The sequence below is a fragment of the Gymnoscopelus microlampas genome, assembly GCF_963454915.1.
Source record: "Gymnoscopelus microlampas genome assembly, chromosome: 11".
Lineage (NCBI taxonomy): Eukaryota > Metazoa > Chordata > Actinopteri > Myctophiformes > Myctophidae > Gymnoscopelus > Gymnoscopelus microlampas.
The window spans coordinates 10878452-10903572 of NC_139948.1; the positions used below are offsets into that span (position 1 = coordinate 10878452).

The window sequence follows — 25121 nt, forward strand, 5'->3', positions numbered from 1 at the left end:
TTTCTATAAGTTAGTCTGCAAAGGGAATCATCACTAAGAATATCAGTCAATTTATCCGTTGCCCCAAGTTACCGGGGACACTTGAATCGAGTGGGAATCGAACCTACTCAAATCAAGTCAAGTCATGTTATTGGACAGACGCTCTACCAGTTGAGCTAAGCTGTTGGCTGAGAGTTACAGGTTTCCTGGTGGTTTTAACTTGTTTTTCTAGAAGTTAGTCTGCAAAGGGAAGCATCAGTAAGGATATCAGTCAATTTATCCGTTGCCCCAAGTTACCGGGGACACTTGACTCGAGTGGGAATCGAACCTACTCAAGTCAAGTCAAGTCATGTTATTGGACAGACGCTCTACCAGTTGAGCTAACCAGTTGGCTGAGAGTTACAGGTTTCCAGGTGGTTTTAACTTGTTTTTCTAGAAGTTAGTCTGCAAAGGGAAGCATCACTAAGGATATCAGTCAATTTATCCGTTGCCCTAAGTTACCGGAGACACTTAAATCGAGTGGGAATCTAACCCACTCAAGTCAAGTCATGTTATTGGACAGACGCTCTACCAGTTGAGCTAAGCTGTTGGCTGAGAGTTACAGGTTTCCTGGTGGTTTTAACTTGTTTTTCTAGAAGTTAGTCTGCAAAGGGAAGCATCACAGTAAAGACACCAGTGGGATTTGAACTCATGGCCTCTGGATCATGAATACTGCGTCTCAACCCATTGAGCTGACTGTTGGCCAAGAAATACAGTCTTCCTGGTGCTTTGACTTGAACAACAAACAAGACAAAAACATTTATTTTTTCACCATTGTGTCACTACCGAAACGAAAGTTTGTCACTACCGAAACGAAAGTTAAATCCGAAAAAATCACTAAGTGTGGAGGCCAAAATCGTCCCCCCAAAAAACCTGTTAGGAGTACGTTTCAGACAATTTAGCGTTGATTGGTAATTTCTCCACACTTAGCGATTTTTTCGGATTTAACTTTCGTTTCGGTAAAAAAATTGTACCGAAACGAAAATTACCAATCAACTCTAAATTGCCTGAAACGTACTCCTAACAGGTTTTTGGGGGACGATTTTGGCCTCCACACTTAGTGATTTTTTTGGATTTAACTTTCGTTTCGGTAAAATAAATTTTACCGAAACGAAAATTACCAATCAACTCTAAATTGCCTGAAACGTACTCCTAACAGGTTTTTGGGGGGACGATTTTGGCCTCCACAATTAGTGATTTTTTCGGATTTAAATTTTGTTTCGGTAGTGACAAACTTTCGTTTCGGTAGTGACACAATGGTGAAAAAATAAATGTACTAAGTCCAGAGCTCGATGAATGTTAGGGACCAAAAAAAGTCACTACAAAGTACTACGAATCAACTCTAAATTGCCTGAAACGTACTCCTAACAGGATTTTGGGGGGACGATTTTGGCCTCCACACTTAGTGATTTTTTCGGATTTAACTTTCGTTTCGGTACAATAAATTTTACCGAAACGAAAATTACCAATCAACTCTAAATTGCCTGAAACGTACTCCTAATAGGTTTTTGGGGGGACGATTTTGGCCTCCACACTTAGTGATTTTTTCGGATTTAACTTTCGTTTCGGTAAAATAAATCTTACCGAAACGAAAATTACCAATCAACTCTAAATTGCCTGAAACGTACTCCTAACAGGTTTTTTGGGGGGACGATTTTGGCCTCCACACTTAGTGATTTTTTCGGATTTAACTTTCGTTTCGGTAAAATAAATTTTACCGAAACGAAAATTACCAATCAACTCTAAATTGCCTGAAACGTACTCCTAATAGGTTTTTGGGGGGACGATTTTGGCCTCCACACTTAGTGATTTTTTCGGATTTAACTTTCGTTTCGGTAAAATAAATTTACCAATCAACTCTAAATTGCCTGAAACGTACTCCTAACAGGTTTTTGGGGGGACGATTTTGGCCTCCACACTTAGTGATTTTTTCGGATTTAACTTTCGTTTCGGTAAAATAAATTTTACCGAAACGAAAATTACCAATCAACTCTAAATTGCCTGAAACGTACTCCTAACAGGTTTTTGGGGGGACGATTTTGGCCTCCACACTTAGTGATTTTTTGGGATTTAACTTTCGTTTCGGTAAAATAAATTTTACCGAAACGAAACATTTTCCTGATTTTTTTGGGTAGGCTAGAAAATTGGAAAAATGCAAAGACATTCTTTGATTTTTATTCTGGGATGAAAGATTTGGAAAAAAAAACTATTTTGAGCTTTTCTCAGTGTCAGTCCCAAATCAAAAGAAGCCAGAATACTAAGCAGAATATCAGAAAAATGGAGCATTTTCCTGATTTTTTGGTGGGATAGAAAATTGAAAAAATGAAGCAATACGATACAACTTTATTGTCAGCTTTCACCGAAATTTGCTTTGTGTCCATGACGTCACCGTTCAAGATACAGGCAGGACATACACAATACATTACACAAAGTACATTACAGGACATACATCACAGAAGCAGACAGAAACAAGCAATGTTTTATTTAGGTTCTGAAACGAAAATCAGTAAGATAGACTTGAGAAGTGAATTCGAATTGAATCTCAGATTATACTAAAATACCTTCACAGGCCTATGGGATTTTAGTATAATCTGAGCTTCAAATTGGAAGTGAATATTTGAAAAATTGAGCAATATATAATTTGGGGTCTGAAAGGAAAATCAGTAAAATAATTGTTTAAAAAGTGAATTGGAATAGAATGTGAGATTATACTAAGATCCCCTGACCTTAGTAGCCTGTACTCGTTTCCCTTTAAATGTCCATTGCCGCATCGACAATGCATTGGGCGCTTAAAGTTAAATATCTACCAAACTACAAATGATTTCAAAGAAAAAATCTCAAGCATGCATGTCCACAGTAAGGTGGAGCACAAATGATGTGAATGGAGTTTCTAGAAAGGGCTGCCAACATTGGACTGTCAGAATCCAGGAGATTGGTTGGGGGCGTGGCTAGTTGGGGGTCTGGGAGTCCTCACTACCGAAACGAAAGTTTGTCACTACCGAAACGAAAGTTAAATCCAAAAAAATCACTAAGTGTGGAGGCCAAAATCGTCCCCCCAAAAACCTCTTAGGAGTACGTTTCAGGCAATTTAGAGTTGATTGGTAGTACTTTGTAGTGACTTTTTTTTTGGTCCCTAAAATTCATCAAGCTCCGGACTTAGTAAAAAAAAAATCACCATTGTGTCACTACCAAAACGAAAGTTGGTCACTACCGAAACAAAAGTTAAATCCGAAAAAATTACTAAGTGTGGAAGCCAAAATCGTCCCCCCAAAAACCTGTTAGGAGTACGTTTCAGGCAATTTAGAGTTGATTGGTATTACTTTGTAGTGACTTTTTTGGTCACTACAAAGTTCAAGACCCATCTTTAATAATAACCATTCATTACTTAAAAGTTAATATCTCTGTATGATGGCATGCACTGACCACACCCCCAAACCGGGGGGTCTGGGGGTCCTCCCCCAGGTGAATTTTGGGAGTTTGTCAGTTTGATACCAAATCCAATAGAAAACCAGAAGAAATGACGATCCAGAAGAGTGTCAGGAGACATGGTCAAAAACCAGGAGACTCATGCGGGATCCAGGAGTGTTGGCAGCCCTGGTGTGGAAAGCCAACATCTTAACCGCTTAGCCAAAGGGATATCCCTATCGCCCAGTGGGGATATTAGACTTTCAGGCCATCAGGCTGGTAATGAACCACTCTGTTACATATGTATTAGATTTTTGCCTATCCTTGACATATTTCTATTTACTGTTTGATTTGTTTTTCTCCTTGCTCTCCCTGCCCCTCCCCCTTCTTTGTACATAGTGTTTTGTATTTGTAGATGACATAAATTATTGTGTTATAGTATTGAGTCCCCAGAGTATTCAATCAATCAACTATTACATTTTTCTCTTCCTGAAAACAACAAAAATGAAAGGCAACGAATTTCACCCACCTCTCTTTACACCTTTAAACCTGTGAAGTGACAATAAAGTTAATTCTGTGACTCAGTGATTCAGATTCAGAGATTCGAATGGGGGTCCGACGCCTTATCTATATAAAACTTTGACATTAAAAGCTTGAGAATCACAGCCCTAAGGCAGAATCCTATATTTTCCTAACAAGTAAATCCATGAATGAGTTGGGCAAATGTTGTGAAATTAAAGGTAAGACATGCTTCACTGGACAACATCACATTCCCTTTATTGGGCAATAGCTTTTGCAACACATACTTTCATTTGAGTCCCCAAAGAACAGAGGAATAATAAATACACTCACAGTGCACACAGCACAAATACAAATTCACATCATAACCAACAGCATTACATTTGACAGCCACACAGCATTCCCATAAATCAACAAGTCTCAATTAGACTTTGGTTTATTAAAATGTAGAAATTATGGTCAGGGACTTATACATATATGGTACTATGTAGCACTGACTGCCCAGAAATAATTACGACTCTTTTCCGTTTAAGCTTTTCTCCCCCTTTTAACTAACTGCAGCTGGGAAAGTGTAGAAATGCAATCAAACAAAAAACTGAGAAATTCATCTACTTCAATTGTGGATTTAACCCTTTAAGGCCGGGAAGGGAACGCATGTGTGTCATTTTAAGATTTCTTTGGCTATTTTTAGAAAAATCTTAAAAATTCAAATCTTTTATATACATTTTTAACTCAAATCTTTGCTTCTGGGTCCCTGGAATAAAATATGTTTAGATGGGAGGGGGTCCGTGGACAAATACATATTATTTTGGGGGTCCTTGACATGAAAAAAGTTGGAAAACCATTGATAATATAACAACATAAGTAAAAAAAAAAAAAAAAAAAAAAAAATACTGTTAGGATTTAGATGACATTTGTAAAATCCCCAGAAGCAAAGATTTGAGTTAAAAACTTTCGCTTTAAAAAGTATATATATATTCAAACTAAAGATTTGCACACATTTTCACGATTTTTCAAAAAAATTGCAGATCTACGAGCTTGTATCTGCTATTTATATATAGCCAAAGAAATCTTAAAATGACACAGATGCGTTTCCGGTCTTAAAGGGTTATTTAAGGGCATTTTCATTTCTACTTAGGCCATTTCTGTTATGGAAATGTGAATAGGATTACCTATCAAAGATGTCCTATGTTTGGTGAAGTTTACATTGAGCACACAGAATCCTACATCCAAGAATGACGTGGACAAAATATTATGACCTTTAAAAGTAAGACATCCTTTACTGGACAACATCACATTCCCTTTATTGGGCAATATTACATTCACTAGCTTTTGCAACATACTGTATATATTGTCACTGTCAGGTGGTAACCTTGTACGTCCAAAACCGTAACTTTTCAGGAAATTGAAAAAATAACCTGTGATCCCATATGGATCCAATGCCACATTGCTGCTAATTTAGCTACTTTTGCACAATCTTGTATGACAAAGTAGGACATTCATTTACGGGGAAAAAAATAAAAATAAAAGTTGAAATATGGGATACAAGGTTTCGCCCCGACAGCGATGATATTTTCATTGCAGACCCCAGAGAACAGGGGAATAATTAAAACACTCACAGTGTACTACATTCTACAAACACAAATTCACAGAATTGCCAACAGCACTACATTTGACAACAGACCTTTTCCATGTCAGCCATATTGACATAAATAGCTTTGTAATGGTGTTACTAATAATAATGAACTACTTAAACCCATCAATAACACAGTCCTAAATTGAAAACTTAAGCCTAAACATTCACTTTGAATTACCTATGTTTTCTCTTCCTAACTACTTTTCCCGAAAAGTATGAATGACGTGACAACAAAGTTGATTCTGATTCTGAGTCTGATTTCTGACGTATAGGTAAATGTAGTTATTATGTTGTCGGCTGCAAGTCAGTGTACCAGTCAGTGCATGTGTGTGTGTGTGCGGGGGGAGTTGCTATTGTCTGATAATCCGCAACTATGACTAATCATGTCAATAGGGCTGCCATGAAAAAAAGGCCTCATTAGCTCTACTGTACGGCCTTCACATCTTGAAGCTTGAAGTAAAAGCATTGCCTTCACTTTGATTCGGTGCCACAGTTATTTACACTGACTTTTATCATGTGTCAGAGAGCAAATCCACTGGCACACGTACAGACAATACGTAATAAACATTTCCAAAAACACTGAAAAAAGTAGGCTTTGTACATGTTAACGTTGAGATGTTTCTTTTAAGACTCGTGGATATACATTCAGTCCTTGTTTATTCAGGGAGACAGTCATACAGTACTGTGTACATCACTGTTTCTCAACGTTGGGTCCGGGGACCACTATATGGGTCCAAATGGACAATTGCAAGTCTGTCATTTTCCATTTGTACACTCTCAGAGTTAAATTAAACACTGGGGATTTTACAGTGTAGAAGGGGGGTCCCAGAGATAAGACATTGTTATCAAATAAGGGGTCCATAATCTAATGCATATCAAACTGGGGGTCCTTGAATTTAAAAAGGTTGAGAATCACTGCTGTACGTTATTTCTTGTTTTCTGAAAATCTGCCCTTATAGCAGACTATACTGCCACACACAGACATAAAACAAATGTGTTGGGTATCCACTCGAGTCATATTGCACCCAGAAGTACATATAGTATAAAGGAGCTGCGTCAACACAAAGTGTTTTATGGCGGACAGAAACCTCTCCTATTCTAATTTTTAATGTTTTTTTCCCCGTAAATGAACGCAGTACTTAATCATACTATAGCGTAGTATGATCGTATTGGCACTGGGAAGAGGAGCGCTCAAGAGCATCGTTTCCATAGAAGTGCATGGAAGATTGGCGCTGGAAGCTCAAAAAAATACTTTCTGTGAACACAGCCCCAACGTGTTCCTTGACATGAATTAGAGATGGAGTATTCTTTCCATTGTATTGGGTAAAAGTGTTTCACGCAATACAAAGTCGATGTGCCAGATTATCAATGAATGCCCCCCCCTCAAGGATCTGAAGTTCTAACACTTCCTGTTCACACATTGTAATGTTGCGCGGAAACCTTGTACTGTATGTCCAAATCCATTTATTTTTTATTATTTAAAGAAATGCATTTAAATAGTGAAAATAGCCGATTGCGTTGTGAGCTTGTAGATCAGTTATTGTCACTACTTTTGTGCCAAACTCTTGTTGTCTAATGATAAAGTAAGGCATTTATTTACAAAGAAAAAACATAAAACGTTGAAATATGGAGATATGAGGTTTCTCTGCCCGACAGCAACGATAAGGTTGATCTGTCAGGTGTAGGACTGACACTTAAAGGTGACATGAATACAATTTTCATATAGGTGAATTATAAAAAGAAAATCATATATCCACAGAGCTTTTAAAAAGGTGTGGAATAAATCACAATCGCTTTTCCCAAAATAAATTATTTAAATTGTGAAATTGTAATAGCTTCGTCGGGTCAAAAATCCTTGTTTTTGTCTGTAAGCTGACAGCCGTCCTCATCCTCGTTGTTTTTGTTTCCGTTGAGGAAGGTACTTTTTTCCCTTGACAGGGGCTTGGAGGCAGCTGACGCGCTACAGTGGTGCAATAGGAGCGCTACCTTATAGGCACAACTCAGGGAAATAAGGAACCTTATGCCACAGATGTGGAATGGGGTGCAACATCTACAGTAGTGGCTGAGTATTGTCTAAAGCACCTTTAACTTTGTTGCCTCTAGGGTGCACACAGTAAAATCCTAAGGTGGCGTGTCCACTGAGGCTTCATTTCCCGGCTGAAAACGCCAGGGTGTTTGCCTGGGAGCACTTTCAGACACCAGAGTCGAAAATGTTTTAGCTCTTGCACAGGCAGAGGAAAGAGTGCGCCAGCGAGCGTACGGTAAATGCCCAACACCACGCCAAGCTGCTGGAGTTTCCAAAAACGTGGCTCTCCCATTATAAACAATTAAAAACATGCACTGTGCTCTGGAAGAAGAAAAAAAAACATCTTAGTGGACACGGCACCTAAGTGTAAGTTTATCCATTAAATGAACACTTGGACAACAGATTTGACAGTGCAGGACTGAGACTGCATTGTAAAGGCCGCTAAATACTCTATCCGAATGGCCGGAATTTGTAGGCAATATCTACAAGACGACATCATTCGAAACTTCTGCGGTAGCTGTCTTGTTTCGGTCTGGCCAGCCCAGCCGAAGCCGGCAAAACGTCGGACTTCGGTTGGACAATTTTGAAGCACTGTATGTCTGTCTGCTCCTGAAGGCTTCTCCTTTCCTCACTGAATACCCTCAGATGTGATTCCCGGCGCTCTTCTCAGAGCTCTGGAAGGAGCTGATGTCCCATCGGAAGGAGCGCAGGGAGCGGAACGTGCTCCCCTTGAAGCTGGCGCGCCGCTTGGTGATCCTGTAGATCCTCCGCAGGACGGCGCGCCGCAGCAGGATGTACACCCACGGGTCCAGGATCTGGTTCCAGGACGCCAGCCTCACGCCCATCACCATCAACGTCCGGTACGTGTCCCTGTCCGCGCCCAACGAGCCGCTGTAGGACCTCGTCACCGACATCAGACCGAAGATCTAACCCAGAACGGAGAAGACAAGAGTCCTGTCAGACATGCTCATCGCACAATATATGTATTGTTTACCTTTATTTATGGCCGGGGGAAAATCTCACTGAGATACAAGATCTCTTTTACGAGGGAGCCCTGTTCAGGGTATCGGCAGTACAAACAAGTACAACTTACAACAACACATTTTAGATCATTTTAATATATATATAATTTAAGAGTGCCATCAATGTGCATAATAGCACCTAAGCATACAATAAAACCATTAGCTATGAATTTCACTTTAAAACTATATGAGGCATACTGTAAGAAAAAAAAAATGTTTCACCAGTAAACAAGACAAAACATAGGTTAGTCTTTAACCACACTAACCCTAGCATCCCTTTTCTGGGCATAATAGGAAAAGATTGGGCAAAAATAGCTTATCTACAAGCTCAAAATTTAGTAAAGTACAAAAGTATTGCCATCAAAATATACTTACTGTACCAAAGTAGAAGTACTGAAGTTTTCCAAGATGTGTCAATTACTTTCTTGATTTGAGTTGATTTCTGATAACTGATTGTAATAATAATCTAAATCCACAAAGTAACTTGTATCTAAAGTTTTCAAATAATTGTAGTTGAGTAAAAAGTACAATATTTGCTTCTAGTGTGTAGTGGAGTAGAAGTATACTATAAAGCACTGAAAAAAATGGAAATACCCAAGTAAAGTAAAAGTACCTAAACATTTTACGTAAGTACAGTACTCGAGTAAATGTACTTAGTTACTTTCCACCACTGGCCAGGAGAGACATGCACTTGAGGTTTGTCAGTACTACTTGTCAACCAGTAGGTGTCCTACCAGACCTTAATGTCTCAAAAGCAGAGCAGAGAGACCACCTCCAACCACTGCTCATGCACTAGTTATAATGTATTCACATATATACCATACAGATTGGCTAAAATAGCATTTTAATGAATACAAGAACGCTCGCCCCAAAACACGCTCGCCCCGGGTCAAATGCGGCAACCTCGGAAAGGTCATCACCTAAACGTAACCTCAGTAAAACTATGCCTAAACCTAAACCTCAGTAAACTATACCTAAACCTAACCTTATTCCTAAACGTAACCTCAGTAAACTATACCTAAACCTAACCTTATTCCTAAACGTAACCTCAGTAAACTATACCTAAACCTAACCTTATTCCTAAACGTAACCTCAGTAAACTATACCTAAACCTAACCTTATTCCTAAACGTAACCTCAGTAAACTATACCTAAACCTAACCTTATTCCTAAACGTAACCTCAGTAAACTATACCTAAACCTAACCTTATTCCTAAACGTAACCTCAGTAAACTATACCTAAACCTAACCTTATTCCTAAACGTAACCTCAGTAAAACTATGCCTAAACCTAACCTTATTCCTAAACGTAACCTCAGTAAAACTATGCCTAAACCTAACCTTATTCCTAAACGTAACCTCAGTAAACTATACCTAAACTAACCTTATTCCTAAACATACTGTAACCTCAGTAAAACTATGCCTAAACCTAACCTTATTCCTAAACGTATGCCTAAACCTAACCTTATTCCTAAACCTAACCTCAGTAAAACTATGCCTAATCCTAAACGTATTCCTAAACGTAACCTCAGTAAAGAATACTAGAACCGCTGTGGGCTAACGGTCCATGACAAAATGGGGGCATGTGTGTTTCTAGATTGCAGCCTTTCTTTTTTTTAAATGTCCATATGGCATTTTAAAATGGTTCTAGGCTGTAAAGTGAGAGTTACAGTGGCATGAAAAGAACCTATCCTTTTCAGACAAAATAATAAATGTTGTCAACAGCTTGCAGTGACACAAAGCAGTGACCTGTCCCTTCTTATTCCAGTCGTTGTTGTTTTGACTGTACATTTTGGGCAGATAAACATGACATACAGTATTTATGGCCTGTGTGTTCAGAAACTATATTTAAGTCTCCAGTGTGCCATAACAGTTACGTATTTTTCTTCTTGAAAACATACTAGTACTAAAAGCTGTGTCTGTCATGGTGAAATTTCTCCACTGAACTTCAGTAGCAGAAGCTCATATATGCTAATGTGGTAATGCTGTGCTAATGGCCCGGGGGACTTCTCTCCGAGTGATTGAGTCTAATTCATTCCATTTGACAGAAAGAACCACACATTTAATGGAACAGTATCCACTCTTTGCATACATAATGATGTGTGAAATGGCAAGCAGATATAAAGTGCATGTTTTATAGGGGGTGGCAAAGCGATTACAATTTAGAGTTATTCAGTGAAGTATTGATTTTGTGCCTTTCAATTTAAATTTGTGAAAATACTAAGATTTCCACACAGAACGCAAAATATTCTAAAACTGTGAATTTAGATTAAGAAATATTCATACTTTCTTCTCTTACACCTTCTAAGGCATGATTTATATATTTGCTTGCACATTTTCACCAAAAATAGTCAATCTACAAGCTTACAAACACACTGTGCTTCTTCAGCGCATCGTGAGCTTGTAGATCGCCTATTTTCAATGAGTGACGCCAGTGCGCAACTAAGTATAAATCAGCCTTATTAAACCCTCTATAGTGAAATGGACCTGAGTTGGCTGCTCTGTACTTGATCTGCTCTTGTCTGTCTTGCTATTTGTTGAAATAGCTGATTTCGGGCGAATGTTCCCCACAGAATATTGAGGCGTTGGGTTTCAAGTGGTTAAAGTACAGTATGAGAATAATTAGGCCTTTAGGCATATTCCCATGCCCGTAACTCACCAGCAGGGGGCTCCAGCAGATGCAGGAAGTGACCATGATCCCCACTAGCTGGGCCACCATCTCTATGTCGTGAGATTTGGCCGAGCGCCGGTGGGAGCTGCTCTTCTTACGCAGCCTGGCTCTCACCAGTGTGATCCCACTGATGGTGTTACACACCAGGGCCACGGCCACCGAGGTCAGGCCCAGTCCAGAGAACAGCAGCACAAATGCCAGGTCCGTCCCCTTAATTGTGTCACCCAGCACCCTGATGAAGCACCAGGTCCAGGGGTACTGGTACGTATAGGCCCCCAGGCTGAAAAACGGCAGAAGGGCCACACACAACGCCAGCAGCCAGATGAGGGCGAGGGCCATCTTAGTCCGCGCCGTGGTCACCAGCTGGGCGTGGAGCAGGGGCCTGGTGACGCCCAGACAGCGCTCTGCCGCCATGGCGCAGCCCAGGAAGAGCGGGCACAGGCCGAAGAACACCATGCTGCCTCCCAGGAAGAGGCACAAGGTGTCGGGCTCGTCCGGAGAGCCGAAAGCGGGGTCGCCGCCCGCCGCCGCCGCCGCGGGCTCACTCCTCGCCGAGTACAGCCGCAGAACCAGGGCTCCGGGGATGATGTGTCCGGCGAAGTCGGTGGCCACCAGGGAGCTGGCGAAGAGCAGGAAGGTGGCCTTGGAACGCCGGCGGAAGCGGTTGTAGGCCTTGGCCAGGATGATGAGGGCCACCACGTTGGACAGGATGCCCAGGGTCATGGAGAGGCCCGCCGCGGTGGGGTTGCCGCCGGGCTTGCGGCCGGTGACGTCCTCCTCCCCGCCGCTGGTTTGGTTCATGATGGGCGTGGGGGTGATGGAGCCCGAGGTGTTGTAGTGCTGCATGGCCAGCATCACCACCACTGCTGCTGCTGCTGCTGCTGCTGGCCGTTGAGCATCATGGGAGTCCTCGGGGTGAGGGGGCGCTGGAAAAACACCACAGGTTGAATGTTGCGTACAGCTATTTGAACTCACAGTAATAACAGGGTTTGATGGGGGGGACATTTAATGAACCACGAGCCCTGGCTGTATATCACCCTGCCATGAAGTATATAGGGCTCTTAACCACGAGCACTATTTTTGTACGACACATAGATCGACGAGTTTGAAGATCGACTATTTGCTCTACTTTTGAATTCTTCAAAGACATTTTTTTCATATGGGTGCCAGGGTTAATGTGGTTAACACAACGTTTTAATTAAATTGTTATATTGTGATATTGTCAAAATATAAATATCAAACGCATCATACAGTCTACATTCTCCCAAAAATAAATGCATGTATTTGATTCCGTCTGACTCTGACCAGAAGCAGGGATAAGAAAAAATATCCACACCGGCCATAAAAAAGGAATGACCAGATATCAAAAGCAGATAGGCATTGATTTACCCCATTCCTCTCAGCAAATCAAAAACATATCAACAACATAGCTTCATCTTCTCTGGTGAAAGCCTATCTTCATCCTAATTCCTGAAGCCTGATTTATATGATGTTGGACGACGGTGTCGCTCGCAGAGAATAGCCGATCTATGAGCTTGTACATGTGCTATTTTCGTGGAGTGGTGGAAGAAGTACTCCCATTTGTCGGCTATTTTTGCCAAAGTTATGCCTGTTTAGCGTCAGTAGTGGACAAAGTACTGAACCCCAGTACTTGAGTCAGAGTATACTCCTGGTCAGATACTTAAATTCAAGTGAAAAGTTGCTCAGTCAAAATTGTACTCGAGTTAAAGTACTAGAGTAATTGCTTTTAAAATCACTTAAGTATTCAAAAGTACAAGTAGCTAGAAGTACATTTTATTGTTTAATATCAATACATTGTTTTATTGTTTTCGCAATACATAAACAAACTTGTAACTCTCTGTAATTAAATAATGCACTGACTTGCTTGCAGAACCACTATGCCACACAAAGCCTATAGATACACCTATAAAAACTTCAGCATAGGAATGCAATCGAATCAACAACAAGGACAGTCATTTATATTAAATTTAAACATAAACGTGAACTCTGAGCAGAATAAAATAAGTGAGTAATTAGCCAACATTTGGTGTCCAAAACCCTGGCCAGATACCTCTTTTTCTTCTTCCCATTTCTTGTACAGGTCCTGGCTGAGCAAGAAAATTCACTCCAAATGTAGTGGTTACCCATATAATTCATTAGTTACTTGTTACTTGGCACAAGTTGGCTGCCTTCCTTGTAATGTGGTGGAGTTAAAAGTACAATATTTGTCTTTGAAATGTAGTGGAGTGAAAGTCATGAGTTTCCAAAAAAAAAAGAAGAAACAAAAATAGGCTACTCGAGCAATTCTCAAAAGATTTGCTCAAGCACAGTACTCAAGTAAATGTACTTTGTTACCTGTTACTACGTAACTTCAATGGTCAGGTTCTGATAATAACTGCTCAGGACTCAGGAGTCAAGAATCATTCACTTGGTTTATTAGGACAGGCCTGTCTGGGTTAGTAAAATGTTAATGTCCATCCACAGTGAGAGAGGCTTACATATACAATTCACTTCCACAAGCTCCTCCTTCCTACACATCTGTTATCCATTAAAGAACAAAACACAGTTAATTAAGAACAAAAAGATCATTAAGAACAAAACACAGATCATTCCATTGTGGTCACTCTTGACCCTTTAAATTGACCTCAAATTAACATTCCATGGAATTAGCTGGACACTGAGCCACTTCACCTAGACAACTAGACATTGTCTCAGGAACATCTCCATTATACTTCACAGAGAAGGAAAAAAGCGTTAAACTATATAATTGCAATCAAATATACTACCAGTTAATAATACATACTAACAGTTACCTGTCCACCACTGTTTAGTGTAGAGCGAAAACAGGAGGGAGCTGAGTATAGAGCCCTGGGGGACTGCGGTCAATAAGTATATAGTGTTTAAGTGGTGGAGCTATATCATTGTTATATCACAGCTGTGACAGTGTCACTCAGCACCCTTGAGGTTAACACATACAAGGAGCCTCATAGTTTTCCCTTCATGCAAGGAAGTCATAACAAGTCCTGACAGCTCCTGTTGACACGGAAACCTGCTCCTTGCTAGTGCAAAGGTATTCCATTATCAACTCCATAAGCTATAGCCTACTGCACAGGTTCTCAAACTTTCTAATTCGAAGGACCCCCATTTTAATATGTATTTGACCGCAGACCCCCATCAGATTTAGTTTTTTTTTGCCAGGGACCCCCGTACAGGATTTGTGTTGTTAAAATGTTACAAAAAATATTCCACATTCTTCAGATTTTTTTTCAAGATTTGGGGGAAAATAGCAGATCTGCAAGCTCGCAACGCATGAGTTCACGACATGTTGTGAGCTTGTAGATCGGCTATTTTTCAAATCACTGATGTATAAGAGTAAAGTGGTTAAACTTATTTTGATGCCATAGTAACTCATTTGGCTGGGGACCCCCTGGAACCTCCTTCGGACCCCACTTTGAAAACCACTGGCCCAATGTAAGTAGGTCTAAGTTATCCTTCAGTTAGAGCAATCATGCAATGGACTGTGACTATCACTTCTGCTTTTTTATTGACCAAACTTCAACTGTGCAATACATCTCAATGATGCAGCACAGCAGCACCATGCAATAAGGCATTACATTATACAATATCTATAGCCTATTTGTTGGAGCAGAGCCAATTCCATATTTTTAAAAGTAGGCTACTTTATTAATGTAGTAAAGTATTGGCATTGACGGGAACGAAAGGAATGTTGGCCGGTCCACGATAAAGCTCATAAAGGGAATGCCTCTGACTCACATACTGCAACAACAAAAAAACGCTTTTATGGAGCATACTGGGACTCCTAATTTCCTTGGGATTTGTCTTATATAATTTATGAGTGATAAAAGATTGTCTGAGTTTCTCTCAGAAATGCACAAAGTAATGTTAAATTCTAAAATACTAAGGGAGAAGAAACCCAAAAAGTCCCAAACATATACCAAAAAAAAGGTTTTGTGAAATTCAGAAACATTTCAGAAACAAACATAGATTGTTTGTAGGCTTACCACAACAAAAAATATATATAATATTAAAATCGATCGCATTCCCCAATGACAGCAGCAAAAGAAAACCAAAGGTCAATCCTGTAAGGTATAGCCTTACCTTGTGAAGAATGCACTCCATGGACTTTGATTCTAATAATGTAATCATAACCATAGTCTGTTTAAAAATGTAATAAAATCCTCTTCAGATGCATAATTCCAAACATGTAATGTGTCCTCGGTCATGCATGTTGCCAGTCTGCTGTCTGTCTGTGTGTGTAAGCTAACTCCTCTTACACAGCCTCTTCTGTTCTGTCACTGCTGCTGCTGTCAGAACAAGCAGGCTGACTCCAGGATTGCACAACGTGCGCGCTGCCTGCCAGCTCACTTTATACCCAGCGGTCACTTTCACTTGCAGCGTGTTTTTCGACGCAGCCTCGGCCAAGATGTTTCTCAACGTCCGGCCCGCGGTCCACCAGGGGTCCAAAATGGAACCTTACAGGTCTGGTAATTATTTCGAGAGTGTAGCCTAGCCTACTAGCACCACACAATCACATGGTTAAATAGAAATCCTTTGAACCATGTGATTATTATTAATAATGCATTAATTAAAAAGTAATTTAAAAAAAAGTATATTTTTTTCCTATAATTTAATAGTGTTACTTAAGAATGTTTCATATATATAATTACAATTGTTTATTTATTTTATTCGAATTATCTTATTTTTCAATTTAGCTTTTTCAAATGTATAGTTGATTTGTGACCAATAACATGGAGATGCAATTCATCTAAGTTTAAATTTGCTGTCATCTAAACTTCAGACAGCAGAGCGAAAATACTATGCATTCAAAAAGTTCCTTACACCTCAAATCTTCCATGGCAGAGAAAGGACCCTACTGAGCATGTGCAGAAGCAGTCTTATCCCTCTAGCCTTTTTCTGATTTGAGTTTTATTGAGAATTATTGAGTTACATTTGCCCCCTGTTTTGTAACCTCTTGTAGTTGCAGACCACGAACCCTATGATGAAAACCAGCGCTCTAAGGCAGGGGTCTTCAATGTTTTTCAGGCCATGCCTCTAGCTGAGAGAGCGATGCAGCAGGGACCCCCTCTATTATATAACATTTAGTTTCAGATGAAACTTTTTTTTTAATCACTTGGTCTGCTCTTTCTTCCCTCTACACCACTATACCTCTTTGACAAAAATTGCAGATCTACAAAGCTCACAATGCCTGGCAGTGTCAGGTGTTCTCCTCAGAAAAGGAATGCGAGGGTTCAAGTGGGTTAGTGTAAAAGAAAAAAAAATCATATCACACAAAGATTTGGCGGCCCCCCTGTAGTATCACTGAGGACCCCCTAGGGGCCCCGGACCCCCTGTTGAAGACCCCTGCTCTAAGGCGTCTCAAATCTGCACAATTATTACCTCGTGCTGCTCAAGAGCCCGTCTTACAATGCAATATTCATGTTAAAACTACATTTTCAACCCCACCTGAATACTATTAAAGGGATATGTCACTTTCATAAAATCTTTGGGTAATTTTATCGTCTACTCATGCTTTTGTGTCCCCCAGACCGTTTTTAAGTTGCTTGATTCAGTATTTAGATATTTTATATTCCTTTTATCAGACACGCCCCCTTCCTCTACAAACCCATTGTAACTTCAAACTCCATTTTTAACATGTTAGATTAATCAAAAACATCCGTCCTTGGTTCTGGTGACTCACCCTGCCCTCCTAATACGCAAGGGGCCCGTGTTTTTTTGATAACTTTTTTCATTTATTTTTTATATTTTTTGGGGAAAATTAATAAAAAAGGAAAATTAAATAAAATAAATGAAAAAAGTTATCGAAAAAACACGGCCCCCTTGCGTATTAGGAGGACAGGGTGAGTCACCAGAAACAAGGACGGGTGTTTTTGATTAATCTAACATGTTAAAAATGGAGTTTGAAGTTACAATGGGTTTGTATATGAAGGGGGCGTGTCTGATAAAATTAAAGGTAGGGTAAGTGATTTGCTTTGGTTAAAGTAAGTGTTAAATAGCTCTATATTCTGATAGTACTCATTGCTATAGAGTGTTTGTTCAGTATTAGGAGTCTCCTTGTCTCTCCAGCGCATTTTCGTTTCAGTTTCAGTTTCATTTGCAATTTTATCCAACCAGGACAGAGAACTCAATCAGGATACAGATTAAACAAGTGAAATTGGAAGTGATGACACTAAGAAATGAGCAGACAAAATTAGAACTGGAACACTATACAAATTAAGCTTAAAATGGGTACTTTCTCCTGATTGGCTGAGATTTTGACACCTACCGAAAAATTTATTTTCTGTTTATTAAAGAGCTGGAGAGACAGGGAGACATCTGTTACTGAAAAAAACACTCTATAGAAATGATTACTATCAGAATATAGTATTTTAACCTTTTAACAAAATACTTTTTGTTTTAACCAAAAAATATCACTTACCCTACCTTTAATATCAAATCTCTAAATATTGAATCAAGCAACTTAAAAACGGTTTGGGTGCTCACAAAAGCCTGAGTAGACGATAAAATTACCCAAAGTTTTTTTGAAAGTGAAATATCCCTTTAAGCAATAAACAATCATCCAGCACAGATTCTATTCTGAAACTGCAGCCATGCCATACAAGTACCAAAAGTAGAAAGTACTCATAATTCAGAATTTACAAGTTAAGTCTTTTGAAAATAGCAGATCTACAAGCTCACAATGCATGGCATGGCGACTCATTGTGAGCGTCATCGATCGGCTTTTTTCAATTGGCCGAAATGTGTGTAGGGCTATAGTGGTTAATGTATGTTTTGCAATAATAATTAAAATCTACAAAGTAACTAATAACTAAAGTTTTCAAATAAATAGTGGAGTAAAAGTACAATATTTGGATCCGAGATGTACAAGTGGAGTAGAAGTAAAAGTATTGAAAATTGGAAATACTCCATTAAAGCAAAAAGACCTAAAAATTGTACTTGAAGTACAGTACTTAAGTAAATGTACTTAGTTACTTTACACTGCACATAGAGTTGTTCAACGCAACCCAGCTGTGTTCCCCTGTCTCCAAGAAGAAGCTCTCCAAGTACAACCCTGGCCTGGGCCTGTAGCTACACAGCTGTGACTCTAAACAGTTGGTGTGACTGTGTTCTTCTCCTCTGACATGCCTGGAGCAGCACTCATCTGTCAGGAAGATTTACCATCCTCCTCATCACCGTGAGGAAGGTGCACTGCCAAAGAAAAGAGGGTATTTAAATCCCCCCCCCCCCCCCCCTCTCTCTCTCTCTCTCTCTCTCTCTCTCTCTCTCTCTCTCTCTCTCTCTCTCTCTCTCTCTCTCTCTCTCTCTAAAGGGAATATGGCATTTTACAATTGTATAACACCCTGTTTGTAATTGTTTTGTAGCTTTGTAGATTCTTCTTAATCTAGGGACACATGCCATACAAAAAAAAAAAAGAAAACACAGTATTTTGTTATTAATATATGTTTTGAGAGATAAGCTGTTTCTGGCTTTTATACCACTGTGAGGATGCATCATAGCATGCACAGTAATGAGGAAAGAAATATCAAATAAGATGATTAATGCTCTTTATGGGTGGCTATAGTAAAGGCAGTCGAATAAGGTCCTTGAGGGGGTTCCATATGGGTCCGAATTGAAATGAATAATGTTATGTTAGTTGGTGTCTGTTACCTTTAAAAAGGTAACTTAAATAAATGTCAATGTGGAATAAAAACACAAAGCCAGAGGCTTTTTTTCCATTGTGGCCCCCAGCTGAATGACTGATAATATAGGAACCAACTCTGAGAGTGTACAAATGGAACCAAATGCTTCCATTTGTACACTCTCAGAGTTATGGGGGCCTGCATGCATACCAAACTGGGTGTCCTTGAAACGAGAAAGTTTGAGAAGCACTGGTCTATAGGAGCTATACGTGTAGTGTCAGGTTACAGTGTTCACCTGCTATCAGGTAGCACACGTTATGACATTCCTCTGTCCCTGCAACCATCACAGAGACACTCTCTGTGTGTGTGTGTGTGTGTGTGTGTGTGTGTGTGTGTGTGTGTGTGTGTGTGTGTGTGTGTGTGTGTGTGTGTGTGTGTGTGTGTGTGTGTGTGTGTGTGTGTGTGTGTGTGTGTGTGTGAGAGAGAGAGAGAGAGAGAGAGAGAGAGAGAGAAAGAGAGAGAGAGAGAGAGAGAGAGAGAGAGAGAGAGAGAGAGAGAGAGGCTGCTGTGATGCTGGTGCAAAAAAAGAGAGGCTGTTACCCTGTTAAAGGTGCAATCCATAACTTGTATGACCTACCCGGGATTCGGACCCCAGGTCTCCCATGAGACCAAACATCAACCGCTCAGGTAAAAGGCAATCCCCGTTGTGATTGTGAGCTCCAGGCAGTACTACTTGTCAACCAGTAGGTGTCCTACCCCACACCAGGGTCTTTCCTGCTTTATTAAACAGAAAATGCATTTTCAGGTCGGTATACCAATTTTATCCAATCAGGATAGAGGAGTCAGACAGGATAAAGATTAAACAAGTGGAATTGGAAGTGATGACACAAAGAAATGAGCAGAACTGGAACACTTTAAGTTCCATTATTAAGCTCATGAATGGGTATCTCTCCTGATTGGCTGAAATTTTGCAACCTACCTGAACATTTATTTTCTGTTCATTGAAGAGCTGGAGAAATGGTGAGACCCGGCTGTTACTGAACAAACATAGCAATGATTACTATCACAAAATAGTGCTTTAACATTTTAACCAAAGACTTTATGTGTTGACCAAAAAATATCACTTACTCTACCTTTAAGATAAAGTTAATGGAAATGATCCTGGGAATAAAGATATGAGACTACTGAGAGGAGGGGACAATTACAGGCCAATGTAATACTATTTTCCGCGTGCGACACCATCATACAGCGCAGCATACTGTGAATTAGGTAATACACAGCTACAGTTACAGTGTGTAAAAATGGCTTTTATAAAATACTAAAATGTTGATGTCCGACCTCACAAGTGTGTGTGTGTGTGTGTGTGTGTGTGTGTGTGTGTGTGTGTGTGTGTGTGTGTGTGTGTGTGTGTGTGTGTGTGTGTGTGTGTGTGTGTGTGTGTGTGTGTGTGTGTGTGTGTGTGTGCACCGTGAGAACCCAGGTGGGGAACTAGACAAGAAAAAAACACACAATTTTCTTAGGTTGCCAAAAACAAACTCAGCATGACAAGGTCTTGACCACAGCTGCACCCGCATTCTACTTCCTCAAGTACAAATAATGTTTAGTTTTTCTTTGCTTTCACGTGTGTGACTTTGAGGGACTCACGGCGGGCAATGCAGGGCACCCAGCCAGGCACGGAAGATGTTTGTATAAGTTTGGTGGTCAAAAATGTGTTTATTTCCAAAACTCCAATACTTGGAACCTGGCAATGATTGGATAACAACACGGCAGCGCCATCAGCTTTTTTTCACATAGACACGTAGGCCTATAATAAAACCGTTCGACTTGTATTGATGCTGGCTGTTTATGATTATTGACTCTGGAGCCTCCTGCGAGAAGCCAGGTTGAGAATTAATAGAGAACACAGAACCCACTAAAACTCTGTGTCAGTTGTCAGACAAAAAAAAACTGAAGTCTGTGTTGGCCTATTTAGCCTCGGAAAACCTTTGTCCACTAGGCTACTGTTTTCATAGGCTCTCAAGTCTCTTAGACTGAGGGAAATCTCTCATATTTTGTTGCAAAAGTTGTGTGGAAACAATTACAGAGTTTTAAAAAATGGCATTGCAGAAACAGTCCCACGTTTAAGGCGGCTCTTATTGGGACAGTGACATGATTGGTGTCCAAAGCAGCGGCCGTTCTCACCACTGTTCTAGCAACTACAGTACCACAACAGTTGTCCTCAAAGTGGGGTCCAGGGACCTTCACGGTTCCTTGGGGAGGGGGGGGGGTTAAATAGACCCTAACGGGCCTGTAATTCTGAGAGTTATAGTTGAAATTAGATCGTTTGAGTACCACTGCAAGCCCCCAGATTTATTGGTATAGCAGAGATCTCCAATCATCTGGAAATGCTAGACTACTGTTTTCAAAGCAGGTGCTCTAGCCATAATCATTGACTGAAGTCATGACCTTTTGGCCATCAATATTTCTGGAGTCTCATATTTAGCATACATACTTAACCATTCTAACCAAACATTTCCTCTGTTGTGCAAATGCTGGTGTTTCTCTCTCATAAAATCGAGATGGATGTCCATTGGAATAATTTGGAAATTAATGAATCCCTTGATCATGATTGCATTTTGAGCAACCTAATGAAAATAAAGCCACCCTTAAGAATTCAACAGCAGGCCATGATGAAAACATTTCCATTTTCATCTTTTAAAATTCCTGTTTGTCTCCTTTGACTGACTAAGTCAGACTTATGATACCAAATCACACATCGATGCATTAAATAATACAATGTTGAACAAGATCTACTTGAGATTTTGGCCGTATAACTACTTAATATCGAGGCTAAGGTTTAAGTGGTTAACTGTACAAATTGCATGTCCAAGCCTCTGCAACTGCGTCACTTGAATGACTTAGCAGCAGCAGCAGCAGAGAACAGGCGTTCCATGTTCCCTGCAAGTTTTTGTTTTGTTTTTCCTACTCCGTTATTCTATAGAAACCTTTTATTCCCTGGGAAATCATTAGCTAATGCATAGCATGATAAATTATCCCTCTGAGGTCAATAAATTACCATGTGCCTGAGGGTATTTGTTTATGTGAGTGTATGTGCTGCAAATGTTAATGCGTTCTCTGTGCATAGTACATACCCACGGCTCACCAGTCCGGCCAACAACCCCCTGCGCCAAAGAAGCTAGCTCCCTCGGTGGAGGAAGTTGTGGCGGGTTGGGGACGCTATTGTACTAACACTAATAACAATAATAGCGCAATTTGTACAGGACTTGTACAAAGGTGCTTTACATAATGTAAATAAAAAAGAGTAAAAGTTGTGCAAGAAACACAATAAAAGAACATTAGAAAGATAAGAACATAAAAACAGACTGTAATCTGTAATGTTCCAAAGTCTCGGGGACCAGGTGGGGCCTGACCCGAAGGTTTCTACAGAAAACATCACTGGCCACCCTGGCCGATTGGGAAACTGCTGTTATTAGGCTATTTTTACAACCATTAAAACCTATCATAATGGTTTACTCCCAACAACCTGCTGCTGCTGCGCCGTGCACTGCAGTTATCTGATAGATCAGCCTATTTGTCGTACGATGGTGTCGCGTGTTGAAAATATCAGTTCTACAAGCTCACAACACGTCGCAAGGCGCCGGGTTGTGAGCTTGTATGTCTGCTACTTTCGATACGCAACAACTCCGTCATACGGCGAAGCACAAATCTAGTATACACAACTGTGTCCTCCTAATCAGCACTGAGTACGGGTCTTCTTGGTTCGCTCGGCTGTTATGATAAACAGAACCGGGGTCCCGAGGTAACAGACTATGAACCAAGCTGGACCCAATTGACGATAACAGAACACAGGGACCCGAACTCGTATGGGTCGTGGATATTATATTATACAAGCAAGCACAGTGACTGTCTGTCTGCAATGGATAAAGTTGTGAAAGTTGGTGACACACATACTGTAGCCTACATTGCAGGCAAGTAATCAACCTTCCTTTCGCCATCATTCATGATGACACAATTAACATTAACAAAACAAAACAAAAGCTGTAGGTTTTGCATATTAAGAATGAGATGTGAAGCCCAAAACATATATTAATTTGTTTATAGACAGAGTCGCGCAGGCAGTTCACTCACGGCCACTTTATTCAAATGTTATTTGGCAAGGAAAACCTCTGCATGATGGAGCAGATTGTAGTTAGATATTATTTAGTTAACTATAAAAACAGGAACAGATTTCATCTGTGATAAAGTGGAAAGAAGCATAGCGCTAACGTACCGAGGTGTAATTATCAGTTGGGTGCATGTAACTGCAAACACGCATGTGACGTTATTCACGTTAATTATAATATGGCCAATTGATTTATTCTTTGGCCGGTAAAATATAATCCTGTCGGTCAAGGTGGCCGACCCAAAAATTGCCTTGCGGAAACCCTGGCTCCAGCTCATATGGGGAGTATTATAGAGTTGCAGTAATCGAGACAGGAGAAGATGAAACAGTAGATTACTTTTTTATCAGCAGGAGTAACAAAAGTCTTACTTTTAGAGAAATCTCTAAAACCAGGACTGGACCACCTTATGAAACTAAGATCACTGTCACAAATCACTCCTAAATGTACTGCTGTAGACTTTACATTACCAGCCAATTAAGTGACCAAGATTATGTTGAATTATTGCAGTGGAAGATTAAGGGCCAAATAAGATGACTTGCGATTTGCCATTATTTAGATGTAAAAGGTTGTGAGCCATCCAACAGTGTAAATCATCTGAACATGGTTTGAGAGTGGTTAGGCAACTAGATTCCAGAGAATTAGAGTTGCGTATCATCAGCATAACAGTTAAGTGGAACTTAACTCTAACTCTAAGTTAGAGGTATGTTTGTGTACTAAAGTCCCTGATGAAGATCTGCAGTGCTGTATGTGGCTGAAACATTGTGTGAATAAATAGAGTCAAATATCGGTAGCTTTTTCAATGTGAATAACATTGGTATTGGCAATTTTGCAGCCGATGTGTCCTGATTTTTATCCACTTTCACCCTGGTGACTCTATTTTGTCTTTATAGGCAAAAATGTTCACAACAAGTAGTTTGAAAATCTGTGAGCTTGTAGATTGGCTATTCTCGGGGCTTAAGTGGTTAAATAAAGTAAAGTTCAGTTAATGTGTATTTTACATGTTCTTGTTTCCTTGTGCACTGTGATTGATTGATGATTAAAGTTAAGGGTTCTGTTTGGTATATTGAAGTTTGATATATAGCTGCAGTAAAACACTCACATAAACAAGATTAAACTAGAAAAATGTGCTCCTCAAAACACAAAGACACAAAAATGTGTCTCCGCCTGGGCATGTAGGTTATTGTGGGCCAGCATGGCAATCGGGCACTACGTTCATGATTTGAGGCATTTAGTTAAAAACGGGTCACTCCTGCAAACTTTGGAAGCCAATCTTAGCCAATCAGGATGGAATATGAAAAATCGGAGAGATACGTGTTAATCACATGACCAATGTATACCAATTTAATGTGCGTGATGTTTGGACAAAATCTGTAGGAGAATTGTCCATTATAAAAATGGGTTTGACTATAGAGGTAGTGAGTACCGTAATGTGTAAGGATTTGCGTGATGTTTGGACAAAATTGTGTAAAGATCAGCCTCCTGTGTGGCGCTATAAAATGCCAAAATGTGAGACAGATGTTTGTACTTGGCCTCCAAGGAGTATGCATGCAGAGTGTCATGCCGATCGGTCCAACGGTGCCGGAGATTAGCTGCTCACAGACGGACACACATACACACGCGCGCACGCACACACACACACACACACACACACACACACACACACACACACACACACACACACACACACACACACACACACACACACACACACACACACACACACACACACACACACACACACACACACACACACACACACACAAATCAGGATCGAACCCATAAATATGGCATTGCTTGGGCTCTAACACCTCACCCCCCTTCAACCCACAGTACCTTTATTTACATGTCCTTATTATTGCTGTTTTCTCCAGTTATGTTGTTTTAAATGTCACCCTCATGGTTATTTTCTTCTTAAAGGTCTGTGTATGGTCATACAGTACATAGAACGTGGCCTCCCTTTGTATGCATGTGTGCATGTCCAGTTTAGTGTGAAATGTGTTGTAAT

At 40.2% G+C, this 25121-nt stretch overlaps 2 protein-coding genes across 3 annotated transcripts in view; one reads left to right on the forward strand and one right to left on the reverse strand.

The window, feature by feature from the left end:
• The window catches only part of LOC311054947 (uncharacterized protein), a 431139-nt gene that overhangs the window by 72926 nt on the left and 333092 nt on the right, over window positions 1–25121 (forward strand). The window lies entirely within an intron of this gene.
• Window positions 4175–15623, reverse strand: LOC311054917 (prostaglandin E2 receptor EP1 subtype-like). Of its 2 annotated transcripts, XR_014601739.1 has the most exons (4): window positions 15415–15623; window positions 11284–12221; window positions 6831–8530; window positions 4175–6768 (listed from the first exon to the last, which is right to left on the reverse strand). XR_014601739.1 is itself a non-coding variant. In XM_084070934.1 (3 exons), the coding sequence occupies exons 2-3, from the start codon at window positions 12148–12150 to the stop codon at window positions 8246–8248; spliced, it is 1152 nt and encodes a 383-aa protein (XP_083927060.1). In that variant the 5' UTR covers window positions 12151–12221; window positions 15415–15623; the 3' UTR covers window positions 4175–8245. The 2 variants fall into 2 exon arrangements, 1 of the variants encoding a protein (XP_083927060.1); XM_084070934.1 differs by having other exon boundaries at window positions 4175–8530.

Bases quoted from the DNA above. Each gene is read 5' to 3' on its own strand.
- LOC311054917 (XM_084070934.1), bottom strand. From the start codon at position 12,150: ATGCTGGCCATGCAGCACTACAACACCTCGGGCTCCATCACCCCCACG. The intron at 8,531-11,283 runs GTGAGTTACGGG...GTTCTGGGTTAG, and splicing joins TCTGCTGGAGCCCCCTGCTG to ATCTTCGGTCTGATGTCGGT.